Here is a 13,784-nt window from a genome sequence, read left to right as displayed (position 1 = left end):
ATTAAACATTACGAGATAAAAAAAGCACTATAGATAGGAAGACAGTGTTTCTATGTGGGACAAAACGCTCTAAATAAATTACATGTTTTGGCAACAGATAATTATTCTTTCTAATTCATTCTTTTTTATTTTAATGTGGCACTAAAACACCTTTATAAACACCATTTGTCTTGTTTTTATTGTATACTTAGAGTGTTCTTGTGACCGAAGAGGCACAGATGACACAAAGTGTCCAGCTGGAAGCCCCTGTTTCTGTGACCAGGAAACCGGCCAGTGTCCATGTCGCACAGGTGTCAAAGGAGCCCTTTGTAATGAGTGTGAGGATGGATACTGGAACCTAGATGGGGAGTCTGGGTGCGAGCCCTGCAACTGTGACCCAGAACGTGCTCTCAACTACATCTGTGACAAGGTTAATACAGTAGGCCTGTTCTCCTATTCCCTTTAAAAGCTGCTCGTGCCATGCCGGAATCGCTATTTACATGGCAGAATTTGCAAGTAGAAAAACGAAACGCTTCTCTATAGTGAGGAAATGGATCTGCTTGTCCAATGACACCTACTTGCATGTCAGGATGAACATGTCAGCATGTTAGGATAGGTAGGCTAATTCTGACATGTAGGCATTTTTATATGTTTATACACAATAATAATCTTTTAGATGTTAATCCCTTAATTTTTCAAATTTAAAAATGTTCTTTGTGTTCTGCTATGTGTCCCTGTGTGTGTAATAAGCAAAGTGTATGCACGTTGTGAACCCAACTAAAGGCACATAATATAAAAAACAAAATACTTTGCCATAGACTTAAGACCAGGTTTTTTTTGGTCAATGTCGCAGTTGTCTTCAGTTCCTCAAAATCGCAACGCGCCAACAATGCGCCTGAACAGACCTCGTTTTTAGGGTGTACAATTGGGCACACTGTAAACATTTTTTGTTGGTTTAACTTAAAAAAGTAACAACCTGGTTGCCTTTAAAGGGGGGGTGAAATGCTGTTTCATGCATACTGAGCTTTTTACACTGTTAAAGACATATGTAAACATAGTCAAAGTTTCAAAAACTAATGTTGGACGTTTGATAGAGTATTTCTCTGTCAAAAATACTCCTTCCGGTTTCTCACAAGTTTCGGAGAGTTTTTTTCGAGTATGGGTCTACTTGATGTTAAAAGATCGGAAGGTCCTTGTATGGGCCGTACGGGCTCTTCTCCCGGTAGGGTGCGCGCGCGTCACTAGCGCGAGAGAGGAAATGCACGCTGTAAACAGTAAACTGCTCTCAGCTGCAGATCCAGTCGTCCGTGAACACTAATGTCGGTTATAGTCCGGGCCGCGCTCCACTTCATTCCTCCACTTTGACATTAAGGCGACTTCAACGCTTCAGCACAGCATTCCGGGAAGGCAGCGCTGCATTTGAACCGATTTGAACGCAGAAATGCTTCAGTCTCCAAGAAGTGTGTTTTTGACGGAGCCGTCCCAGCGATAAAGGTTCGGTCCTGCTTTGGAAGCAGCCGGTAAGTAAAGCTGCTTCAAATGTCTGTGCTGTGCTTATCGTCGCATATGTAAACATCAGTAAACGACACGATCGCGTGCTTCGTCATTCAAATGCACTAACGGACTTCATTGTTGTTCTATGTAACTTATAACGTTACACTGGTCTGACGTGCAAAACCGTTTTGCTTGCTACTAAGGTTTGGTCGCATACAATAGTCCATAAACCGAATCATGTCATGTTGACAGGCCTCTAAATACAGTACTTACCACAGAGACGGACGTCCTGCTGTTGCTGTTTCTATTTCAGGCTCCGAATTAGATTCTGGATCATACCTATTAGCTGAGATAGCTGAGATGGGTTTCTCCACGCTTGAGGACGTCACCGCTTTGCGCATATGTCATTCTTTAGCTCCGCCCACACGATACGCCTCCAGGCGCTCGGTTTTTTCCGGAAAGACTCGGTACAGCCCATATTTCTTTTACAAATATAATAAAACGAAAGACTTTTCGGAGATATGAAGGATGCAATACTACTCTATAGGTACTCAAGAATGACATGAGATTGACTGAAACTGAGTGTTTCACCACCCCTTTAAATTTTGAGTTTATAGAAATGTGAGTTGATACAATGATGGAAAGTGGTTTAATAATTAGAAACTCAAAATATTATTGTATCTGAACCACATACAAAATTTAATAAATCATTTTGGCATGTTTCACTGTCATAAAAATAAAACGCACACAATAACCCAATATGCTTACAAAATCTTTTAATAATATTTGAAAAAGGTCGTTGATTCTCAAAAATGTTCATTGTATTTACTCACATTTTCAATTTCAATTAACTGAACATTTAAGACAATCAGGTATTTTTTTTTTTTTTTTACAGTGCATAAATGTATTTGCTATTTAAACAACTTGGCTCAGGACGTGAAAATGATAACTACGTCAGGCTGAAACTAGCAAAAAAAACATTGTGTCTGCATTGCACCGGGTGTATGATAAAAGCCCCTTATCTTAATTCAAACAATAAATTCACTTTTCACAGCAAGTGTCCTATCACAAAGGCTTCAACACCTACACTTTATGTCCTCCCAGATCACAGGCCAGTGTTTATGCCAGCCAGAGTATGGAGGGAGGAAATGTGATGAGTGTGGGCCGAATCACTTTGGAAACCCAGATATACAGTGCATGTGTAAGCTATTACATGCAGAGTTTTGTTCTCTTCCAAGTCACTGTCTGCTAACTAAAATAAAATGATCTCACCCTTCCTTCAGCTTGTGACTGTAACATGGAGGGCACCATTTTTCCAGCTTGCGACACTTACACGGGTGAGTGTTTGTGTAAGCCAGGGGTAACAGGCCTTTTCTGTGATGACTGTGCCCCGGGTCACGACACCAACTTTCCTGCCTGTGAACCCTGCCATGCCTGCTACCACCTCTGGGAGAAAATCATCTCAGATGTTAGACAAGATGCTGAGAGGATAGAAACATTGATGCCTTGCCCTGGAGACTATCGGCCTAGATTTGATCTACAACACTTACAGAATTTGTTGGAGAAGCTGCAGAGTCTGCTTAACATGACCGCACTGGATGAGCTTAAAAAACTAGAGGAGCTTTTGGCACGCATTAGGTATTATAATGCATTTACACAATTTAATTGACATACTACAATATTTCTGGGTCAATGTCATGATACTAATTTACTTAGGATCTATTCATTTATGCAAAAATACTTAAAATGACTTGCTTATGGGATAGATGAATACTTAAAAAAACATTATTTAATTTCTAAATTTAAATATATTTTGATATTTTTGGGGGATATAAAGTTAAAATGTTACAACTGTCCTGATATCATAATGAAGAGGAAAAAAACATATTTACACAATAATACAGAAAAGAAACATGCCAAAAAGAAAATAAACAATTGAAAATTGTATTAAAGAACGCTTTTTTAGGACATGACAAAAAGTCTTTGTACAATGTAAGCCTATATCTTGCATTGTATTCTACTCAATCCTCAGGAATGAAACGGAGACCATTGATCCAAACATAATCATTATTGATCCAACCGTACTTCTCAACACTGACATCGACAACATCCGCCTTGAGTTTAATAGGCTGTTGAAGACTCTCAGAGAGAAGACACAAGAGGCTCCAGTGCCAGATGTAAAAGCTAATGGTGTGTGAAAAGTGTCTCAATGAATCCCAACATGAAAAGTTGTTATGGCTGAATCATACTGTTATTTGCGAACAATATCATTATAACACTTCAGTTTGGCTTTTAAAGGCGCTACTAATACAACTATTGTGTCATTTCTTCAGATATTTTCAAAAAGATCAAAAAGCTCTATGATGAGTTCACTGACAGCGAGAAGAAAGTGGAAGCGGCTAAAAAGGTCCAACAAGCCTCCAGGAAGACGAGAGAGAATGTCACATTGGAACTTACTAAGTGTCGCATTGGAGAAATGGATAAGCTGGACAGGAATGTCAAAGCTCTGAGTGTCGCCAAACTCAACGAGGAGGTGAATGAAGAGTAAAACAAGGGTTTCGTAAATAAAGAAAAATCTGTAAATCACAGTGACAAATCTTTCTTTGTAGGTCTGTGGGGCTCCAGGTGATGCAGAATGTGAGAAAGCAAAATGTGGTGGAGCTTTGTGTGGGGTGTGTGGGGGGCCAGCCTGTACAGGGAGTTTACCCATCAGCCTCAATGCCTCCAAACTGGCAGAGATGACTGAGAAGAACATCACTGCTCTGCGCAGTAAACTCAAAGAGGACAATGCTAAGGCAAGTCAAAAACATACCAGGATCTTCCTACTCTCCCATACTCTTATTTCATTATTTTTTAAAGCATATACTTTAAATAGAAAATTGTTTTGTTGTTCATAGTGTCTTTATTGGGGTTAAGTTGTTTTTCAGAAGCCACAATATCTTTCTTATTCCTTTATATCTAACATTTAAAATGTAGGCCTCATTCTGTTTCTTTTCTATTTACAGCTCATGAACACTTCAAAAATGGCAAACTACATCAAAGATCAAGCAGCAGAGATGATGAATAAAATTAATCAGACTAAGAACAAATATGAGAACGAAAAGAATGACACCAAGAATCTCATAGAGAAGATCAAGAACTACTTAAGAGGTACCACATCTAACAAATCAGTTACTAGCTTCTGGTAAAACTATCCTGGTCTTTGATCTTATGCAGTCAGGAAAAGTTATTTCATCATCTACTCACCTCAGATCACTCTTAGACAAATCAGTAGTAGTATCTTAATTTTGTGGAGCACAAAAGCTTTTTTTCTTACAACAAAAGTAGACAGTAACTAGTGTCAATGTCGAAAGTACTATTGGTATTCCTCGATCATGTGAATTGAGGGAGATTGAAATTAAAGTAAATCACTTAAAGGGGTAACTTAAAAGCCACTCCCAAAGCCACCGCTACTGAATCACTGGGTAAATTTCCCACCGCGTTCATTTTCATAAAATCAGTTCAGTTAGAGAACAGACACTACAGTTAAAAAAATTGAACGTGTCTCCTGCAGGAGTCAGATTACATGAATGAGCTGAATGAGCTCTCCTGCTGAGAGCTGAGATAATCGCGACCACGCTCGCGGCATACATTAACAGTATGTTCAGTCTGGCGCTTTTTCAGTTCATGCCCTTGGAAGCTTAACTTTCATAGGAATTAATTTGAGAAATTGAAACACTCAATTTGCTCTGCACCGTTCCGTTTACATGAATGCCCGCGGGTGCCCGAGCTGAGCTATGAGTGCGATCTCCCACATCTCATGGACGGGTTAAAAACATTCGGAAATAGCTCCCTCTACTGGCTGTAGCACAGTGGGACGTTCAGATCATTTTACTGACTCAGATCTTTGATTCCTGTTCAGCAAAATGAACAAATCTTTTTTCAAGGAATTTCGTTAATTTAAGAAGAATCTAATTCAAATGTTACTTTTCAACACATTTAGAACTTTTGGAATAAAAAAATAAACTATAAGCTAATGCAGTCATGACCAAACTTTGAGAAAGAAATGATTGATTCATTAATTGCGCTTGCCTCACCTCCCGATCGTTCTTTCTTTAGTCATTTCAAATTTAATCATGTCTGTTCCCTATAAAGATTAGTAGCTAGGCTACACCTCTCATGAGTTTTGGTTAGAGCTGTTAGTTCTGTCATCAAGTCCCAGCCCCATATAGACAAGGCTATGCAGTCACCGGAAACAGAAGAGATTAGTTAATCCCTTGAGTCTTCTCGTTCAATTCATTCTTCGGGTCTGACTCTGAGTCTCGTTCTTGTGTCACATGACCGCTTCCCAGTTCCCGGTGACTCACAAGTCACAACATATACAACATTACAGTCGTATTATTGTCTGCATGTTGTAATATATTTATTATTATAAAATCATCAGAAGATACGGGCAATAAACAGTTATTATGCCTATCCATTCTGACCAACCCAATGTGCCCAGGATTCATAGGAAAATCAATTATTACAGTAGCCTGACAAGCTAGACCCACATCAAGATGTTTGGTCTGGAAACTCACCATTGTCAGGGCTCAATCCGAGGAGCGGGATAAACGGCTGTCTTTCAACCTCCCTCTGCACGGCGTGCACGCAATTGGATAGCGCTACAACCACCCGCAACGCGGGTGAAGTAGAGGTCGTTGACAGATTAAACTTTCGCCGTATCCGGCCGGCAAAACACATCTTCCCTTAATAAGAATGACTTCAGTGACTTTGTTCTTTTCTCAGAGAAAAGCTTAACTCCAAGTCTTCCAGAGTCACGGTCAAAGCTGATTCGAAAGACCACCAGCTTCTGTGTTTACTAGAAGCACGCAACGGCACGCAAGCGCAACTCTGCCGTCATTATGTTAACCCCCGCTCACCGATTCTATACATGATGTGATTGGCCCGACCAGAGTTTGGCATTTACAGCTCAGAAGTGTATTGAGAGTTGCTAGACGACACTCGCAGCAGATTAGAATTCGCTGCCGCCCTAGGGTGCGTCTAGATGTCTAGGCTATTATTATAGGCCTACTAGCAACAACAACAAAAACGGAAGGAAAAAATTTAATTAAAAAAATACTATGCACTTGTTTGTGAGGAAGGTTGTGAATGAACTATTTCTGTATCCAACACGGCTGTCACAAGACTAGGACCGAAGACTCAAGAGAACGAATAATTTATGTTTCCGGTACAGACTGCAAAGCCTTGCCTATGTGGCTGCGACTTGATGAACGAACGACTCAAACCCGGACTCGAAAGATGAACTATCAATTCTGTTCCCTGTACAGAACATATAGGATGTTGCGCATTTGTGGTCAACACAAAATGAACTAATCGCTCTCTGAGAAAACCGTTGTTCTCGAGCCATATTAAAGATTTGTACGACACATCACTATATAGAACGGAAATCTAATTCATACTTGTGCTAACTTAGTGTTTCACAAAACATCCTTTCCTAAAACAATACAATAAATATTTTAATTTGAATGAACGGTTGTTAAATACATCTTTTTTGACCAACACAAAAAAAATTCTAGCACACATTACATAAAACTACAACATGGTGATGCTCATAAACACACTATAGCTACATTTCCACCGAAATTACCCAGAAAAATTTGTCCCAGGAAGCCCCTAGTCTGTATTCAGTCGTATTTTTTAAACTCCATTGTTGATTCGAATAGCAAATAACTCTAACTGCACGCACCTCAATAGACTTTTAAAGATGGTGGTTTAGAAAAAATGCTGTGTGGAGTCAACCAATCAAAATGCTGTTCCTAAACTTTGAAAAAGTACAACCTCACGAGTAAGGATTTTCTGAGGAGGACATTTTTACCCGGAACTTAATGGTCCCTGCAGTCCCCTTGTGGTAGAAATGCAGCTTATTTTGCTGCGCAACAATGAGGGGGAAGAATCTGGCTCTTTTGTTTCTGTACTCTTGTATTCGGTATCAAAGTAGTGAATACAAACATCTTAAAGGGTTACTTCAGCGATTAGCATATGGCTTTGTATTAGTAGAAACCCTGGAGTATATTCAAATTATTGTGCTTTCCCCCCTCATATCCCCCTGAGACAAGAGATTTATGCATTTTATTTCTGGAAAAATTCTTCCTATGACGCAAATTGACAATATTTGCATCATCGGAGGAATGTTTGGCCAAAGGCTAAAGACTACAGCCAGCAGAGGGAGCCATTTCCTCATGTTTTGAACCCGCGCATGGGGGATGGGAGATTACACTCAGAGCTCAGCTCGTAGCTACAGGCACTCATTTAAACAGAGCTATGGTGAGCAATGTAAGTCTTTTAACTTCTCAAATTAATTTCTGTGAAACTTAAGGTTGCAAAGGCATGAACTGAAATGCGCCAGACTGAACGCGCATTGTTAATTGTGATGCCGCGAGTGTAGTCGCGATTACCTCAGCTCTCATCACGAGAGCTCATCAGCTCATTTATCTCACTCCTGCAGTTAGTGCTCAGTGCTGTGATCCTCGCGCGGCGACTCACTCATTATATTGAACAGACACGTTCAGATTTTAATTGTATTGTCTTCTTCAACTCAGTCACAGTAATCAAGTAGCGGTGGCTTTGGGAATGGCCTCACAGGGCAGCGAAGCATTCTGGGAATTGTAGTCTTTCATCCCCATGAGACAAAAATAAATTTTCAGTCTTTTCTCAGTCTAGAAGGCACCAAACTCAAAAATAATTTCACATTTCTACTATATTAATGACCCAGTTTAAATACAGATTCATCTTCCCAGTGCTGAAGTACCCCTTTAAAAACACCATGAAAACATGTAAATACTGACTTTCTTTCTTCACCATGACTGTGGTGTCTCAGAAACAGAAATATGTGTACTGCTACCTTTGTGTACCGCTGTATTTCTGCTTTTCCATTAGAGCCACCTATGGTTAGAGAGTAAATTTTCATTCTTATTTAGCCCATCTGTAATATATATATATTTTTTTGGACTAAATATCTGCACTAAACATTTCTGTTTTTATGAACATGTAGATGCTATTAATTTTATGAAGATGCTATTAACGGTTCATGATCAGCTGTCAGGCTCTTTAACTGAGCCTGACAGCTGATCATGAACCGTTAATAGCATCTTCATTCTGTCAAATGTCTCCAAATCATATAGATTTGAAGTCACGAGAGATGAATTTGAAGAATTAATTTTAATTTTAAGATGTTTACATTTACATTAAAGTAAAATGTACGTAAAATGTTAATTTAGTTGAGTATTGTACCTTAACAGATGAAATGGTGATGCCAGAGGACATTGAGAAACTGGCAAATGCTGTGTTGTCCATTCAGCTGCCCAAGTCCACTGATGAGATCAAGGACATGATTGAGAACATCAAGAAGATCCTGTCAAACTTCACAGACTTCAATGAGGATCTAGAGCACTTGGAAAAACAAGCCAAAATAGCTGAAAACCTGAAGGAGAGGGCAGAAGAAATCTTGTGAGGCTTTATTATTGAAGTCTATGTCTCACAGCTGTTGTTTCTAGTATTACAGTGTGCTTTATAAAGCTAAACCTGTGATCATCACTCACCAATATCACTAATCATGTTTGGTTGTTGTATAACCAGGAACAGAACCAAGGCAATTGATGTGATGGAGATAGAGAAAACACTGAATGATACAGCAGAGCTCAACAACAAGATAGTTAATGATCTGTATGAGGTTGAAGAAAACAATGATGTTATCAGGGGCAAAGTTAATGAGGTAATGGTTTATTTTGCTAAAAAAAGCATGCATGTTTAAGGAATCTTTCAATGAGTCATTATTCACTCACCTTCATGTCATTCTAGACAACAATTCTTCATCATGACGTCAGATATGTGGTCCTACACCACTTTTTTTTGTGTTATTTATCCCTTTAGAATGAATACTAATTCATAATTTATGTTATCCCCCCCCCCCCCCAAAAAAAATACTGCTTTATAACAATATTTTCTCATCAATGTTAAATAGACTGAACCTAAACTGCATAACATTGAGGATAATTTGGACGCGGCTCGTGCCAAAGAGTTACTGGATGAAATTCAAGCCTTGAAAAATAAGACAGAGATGAACAGAGCTCAGGGGAAGGAGGCCAAAGATGCTGCCAATGCAGCTCTCGCCAGTGCCAAAGATGTTGACAAAGTAAGTCCTACAACCACAAGTACTTATATTTCATGTAAATATGCAATATGTTGAAACAAACATAGTTTAAACGAGCCAATCTCATGTTATTTCTTGAGTACCTATAGAGTAGTATTTCATATATCATCATTCATATATCTCCAAAGAGTCTTTAGTTTTAACAGATTTATAAAAGACAGATACAGCTGTATTGCTACTTTCCAGAAAGTCGAGATCGTGTGCCGTGACCGGTGGCATGACCGAATGAAGCTCGTTGATGGAAGCTGTAGCTGCCTTTATTTAACTCCTAGTTAACCATAACTTGTTCCGTTAAGAGTGGATTGCTTTTCTACATTAACAGGATCTTGAGGAACTGAAAGAGCAGTTTGAAATTTTAAAACGGAATGGCACAAACCAGAATGTTAATGAAGAGGCTAATGAACGTCTAAAGAACATCACAATGGAGGCAGAAACGATGGCTAAATATGTGGAAGATAAAATGAAGGAAATCGAAGGTACGATAAAACAGAGCATGGTGCATCTGGATTTAATGGTATTACAGATTTCGATATGTTCGATATTTGAAATGTTTCTTTGTCCTTGGGGTTTCAGACTTGGAGAAAAGGATTCTGGTTGCAACTGAAAGAAAAGAGGACAGGATAAAAGATTTGGAGGAACTACAGAAAGAGGCAGTTGATTTGAAGAACTTTATTTTTGACAAAGTGGCAAAATATGGTCTTTGCTCCACTTAAGCCTGCAAGGGCTTCCCTTCCTTTAAAATAAGTGGAACATTTTTATTGTTTGCCATGGCAGAATGCAGAAGGCAACGTAGGACAAAACTGCCTCGGACTAGGACTATGGGATACATGCAGTCCTTTAATTTGATCCTTTTAGGGTTTGCTAAAAACTAGTGCTTAAAAACTGGTTTTCATCAAGCACCACGAATAATATATATATATATATATATATATATATATATATATATATATATATATATATATATATATATATATATATATATATATATAATTTTTTTGTGTGCAAATTATGGTCCAGTCTTGTGTTTTACAGTCACATAGGGAATGTACAACCCTGACTGTCCACTAGGGGACACAATAGTAAAATAAAAAATGCCACCTACATCACACAAACCATGCAGAACTGTTTCCTGCATCGCTTGAATCTACAGTGCCAGAGCAAAACAAATCATATTTTAATTAAATTATGATTTTGTCGAACGAAATAAAATAAGTTAAAAAAGTGTACCACAAAATGATGACAACAAAAACATATTTCTATTTAGTTGTCCTCACTGTCACAATAATTATTATACAATAATTAATAATCATTCAAAAAGACTTTATAATAAGCAGTTAAAATAAAATAATACTTTTAAAATAAAAGTATTTTCATACACTGTAAAAAATAATACCCTATATCTACTCAATAAAATTGTGGCAACAGATTACAAGCAATGTTATTAATTAAATTCAACAACACTTAAAAAATGAGTTAGAATTAATCAAATGAGCACATTAAAAATCAACCATTCAAAATGAGTCACACAAAATAATTAAGTAAAATTTAAACAAAAATATTGGTTTCCTTGGACAAAAACCTGACTTTAATAATGGATACTACTTATTGGAATTATTTTGATTTAACACAAATTTAAGTTGGTATTGTTATTTTTAATGAGTGAATTAATTAAAATCATTTAATTAAATCTGATTGCAGGTATGAATAACAGACAGACATCAAAGATGAATTACAAACTCATTTTATTGCCAACAAGTCACACATTTTGTATTCTCAGTGTGAACTTTACCATCAGAACTGCAACTTCAAGGCCTATGAGAACTTCCAAGCATTCGATAACAATTCCAGTGTCATTTGGACTGTCACTTTTAGCTCCTGTCCTGGTCACAATTACTGCCATCACAAGCTGTTCAATTCCTGACTGTTCTTCATTTTCCTGCAATCATAAACAGCAGTGAGACTAAAAACAAAAAAAGAAATACTGATTAAAAGAGAAAATCTGAAACTCTATTTGTATCTTACAATACTGATCAAACAAGTTAAGTCCAGTCAAAAATATTATGGTTAAGTAACCAACAATAATTTATTTAAACTCACACATTTGGTATATTGAAATTAAGTTTGCATACGTTGAGTTCTTTGATGAGATCTCCTGTACGTTCCCCAAGGAATTCTGTCATGCAGCGGATGTCCCCCTATCGTCATATCAACAGGACAATGTTCATTCTAAAAGAAAGAAATTAATTAATGATATCTCCTCTAATGGCCGTGACATTTACCAAACATGCTTTAAACAGTGCCAATAGCAACACCCTGGACAAGCAATCAAAATCAACAGCACATTTGAGATAAGTTAAATATGTGAAAAATAATGCTTTTTCCATTAAAATTTACTGAAGAAAACCAGATTAAAGGGTTAGTTCACACAAAATAAAATTTCATGTTCTCACCCACGTCATCCCAGACCCATTTTTTGATTAAATCTGATCCACACATAGGCAGCAACGACATTGCACCTTTAAAGTCCTATAGGCCCTATATATTAAAAATGACATTCATATTACATCAAGTAGACAACTTGGACAATTTACAACAGCTTTTTCAAATATAAATTACATAATAGTCCTTACCTTTGTCAGAAATGAGTCTGCATCGAGGAACTCCAGTGCATGTGTGCCTCGTGCTGTGAGCTGCATTAAGCATGCGTTTTAACAGGAAATGCTTCTAAATTGAAAACAGCTCATTTGTATCATGTTGGATTAATTCAATATTCTCTCGAGTTTAAATTATTCTAAAATAATAGCTAAATCCTTAACAACCACATTTAGTAGATTTTATTCCAGTAATTTTTTAATAATTTCAATGCAAAAAACTGTCAAAAAAACAAGAAATTAATTTTGCTAAATAAAGTTTACATATTAAATTTAATGAAATCTACAAACCCACAGATTGACTTTTTACAGTGTAGTTTTTGGTTCATGGTTAAGTAATTAAAACCTCTTTACATTAAAAATCTAATTCAACATTACTTCCAGAGTTCAGATCTACAGCTGGTCCAAGTGCAATAAGAAAAGAGTCAAGTTTAGATGCCTGCTGCTTGTGGAATGTGTTCGTTTGTCTCTTGCAGGAGGTGGTGGGTCTGTGCTTTTGTCCAGCGGTGTTAACAGCCTCTCTGTTTACTATTGAATTGCAAAACCAAAGGTAAAGCCCCACTGATGTTATCTCATTGATCTGTTTGAATGGATCTCCACGCCCTTTAGCTTTAAGTGTCGTTCATCATTTCATTTTCATTGAGTAAAGATCATGGAAAAATCATGCAATAGATTTAATATTTTAAAATTATTTAAAAATGAAAAGGTGCAGTTGTTACCTTATGGTTATTTCTACCTGATCTGATCCTTAAAAACTACTTTAAGGAGTAACATATAGTCAGGTTTTGTTACAACCTGAAATACATTTGTATTTTATTTGTTACCTGACTGAACTTTTTTTTTCTGGTTTAGCTCAGTCTGTTGAATGGTTATAAACTGTGTCTTTCCGATTCTGAAAATTCTGTCATCCTTTACTCACCCTCAAGTTGTTTTAAACCTGTATGAATTTCTTTCTTCAGCTGAGCACAAGGGAAGATAATTTGAAGAATGTCAGTAACCAAACAGTTAACTGGAGCCACTGACTTACATAGTAGAAGGAAAAAAAAAATACTATGGCACTCAATGACTCCAGTTAACTGTTTAGTTACTGAAATTCTTCAAAATATCTTCCCTTCTGCTCAGCTGAAGAAAGAAATTCATACAGGTTTAAAACAACTTGAGGGAGAGTAAAGGATGACAGAATTTTCATTTTAAAGTGAACTATCCCTTTAAGGTCTAAACTGACAGAGTTTTGTTTATCTCTGCCTGCCTGGTCATTTGAATCATTTCACTAATTTAGCTCAGCTGCACTTTGACTCACCTTTAAACTTTCCAATTACTGAGGAATCCTCCCTTATTTAAAGCCATTTCACTGATCTTATGCCAGTTTATTTCAGCGTATCATCTTTGAAAGTGAGAATGGCTGTTAACATAAAGTTGTTAGAAATGTGTCATTGTCGTGAGTAATGTTTATATTTTATCATTTAATA

The 13,784-nt window shown here is 37.2% G+C and overlaps 1 protein-coding gene and 1 long non-coding RNA gene across 3 annotated transcripts in view; one reads left to right on the top strand and one right to left on the bottom strand.

Annotated features, from left to right (window-relative positions):
* Positions 1-10,489, top strand: part of lamb4 (laminin, beta 4) — a 35,866-nt gene extending 25,377 nt beyond the window's left edge. Inside the window, exons 25-36 of the mRNA XM_067435955.1 lie at positions 192-409; positions 2,578-2,674; positions 2,757-3,111; positions 3,506-3,663; positions 3,807-4,006; positions 4,083-4,268; positions 4,479-4,623; positions 8,754-8,961; positions 9,091-9,226; positions 9,476-9,646; positions 9,987-10,140; positions 10,238-10,489. Of these exons, the coding sequence (XP_067292056.1) occupies positions 192-409; positions 2,578-2,674; positions 2,757-3,111; positions 3,506-3,663; positions 3,807-4,006; positions 4,083-4,268; positions 4,479-4,623; positions 8,754-8,961; positions 9,091-9,226; positions 9,476-9,646; positions 9,987-10,140; positions 10,238-10,377 (2,168 nt within the window). The 3' untranslated portion in view covers positions 10,378-10,489. The remainder of the gene's footprint in view (positions 1-191; positions 410-2,577; positions 2,675-2,756; positions 3,112-3,505; positions 3,664-3,806; positions 4,007-4,082; positions 4,269-4,478; positions 4,624-8,753; positions 8,962-9,090; positions 9,227-9,475; positions 9,647-9,986; positions 10,141-10,237) is intronic.
* Positions 10,490-11,419: 930 nt separating this feature from the next.
* On the bottom strand, positions 11,420-13,222 carry LOC137065249 (uncharacterized). 2 transcript variants are annotated; one of them, XR_010901607.1, is made up of 5 exons: positions 12,694-13,222; positions 12,295-12,388; positions 12,115-12,199; positions 11,794-11,890; positions 11,420-11,600 (listed from the first exon to the last, which is right to left on the bottom strand). It is a non-coding gene; the product is annotated as an uncharacterized lncRNA (long non-coding RNA). The 2 variants fall into 2 exon arrangements; XR_010901606.1 differs by having other exon boundaries at positions 12,295-13,222.
* Between the last annotated feature and the right edge of the window lie 562 nt (positions 13,223-13,784).

This window comes from Pseudorasbora parva, chromosome 25 (assembly GCF_024679245.1).
Source record: "Pseudorasbora parva isolate DD20220531a chromosome 25, ASM2467924v1, whole genome shotgun sequence".
Lineage (NCBI taxonomy): Eukaryota > Metazoa > Chordata > Actinopteri > Cypriniformes > Gobionidae > Pseudorasbora > Pseudorasbora parva.
Note: the sequence above shows the minus strand (reverse complement) of the source record. Positions and strands in the feature narration are given on the sequence as shown.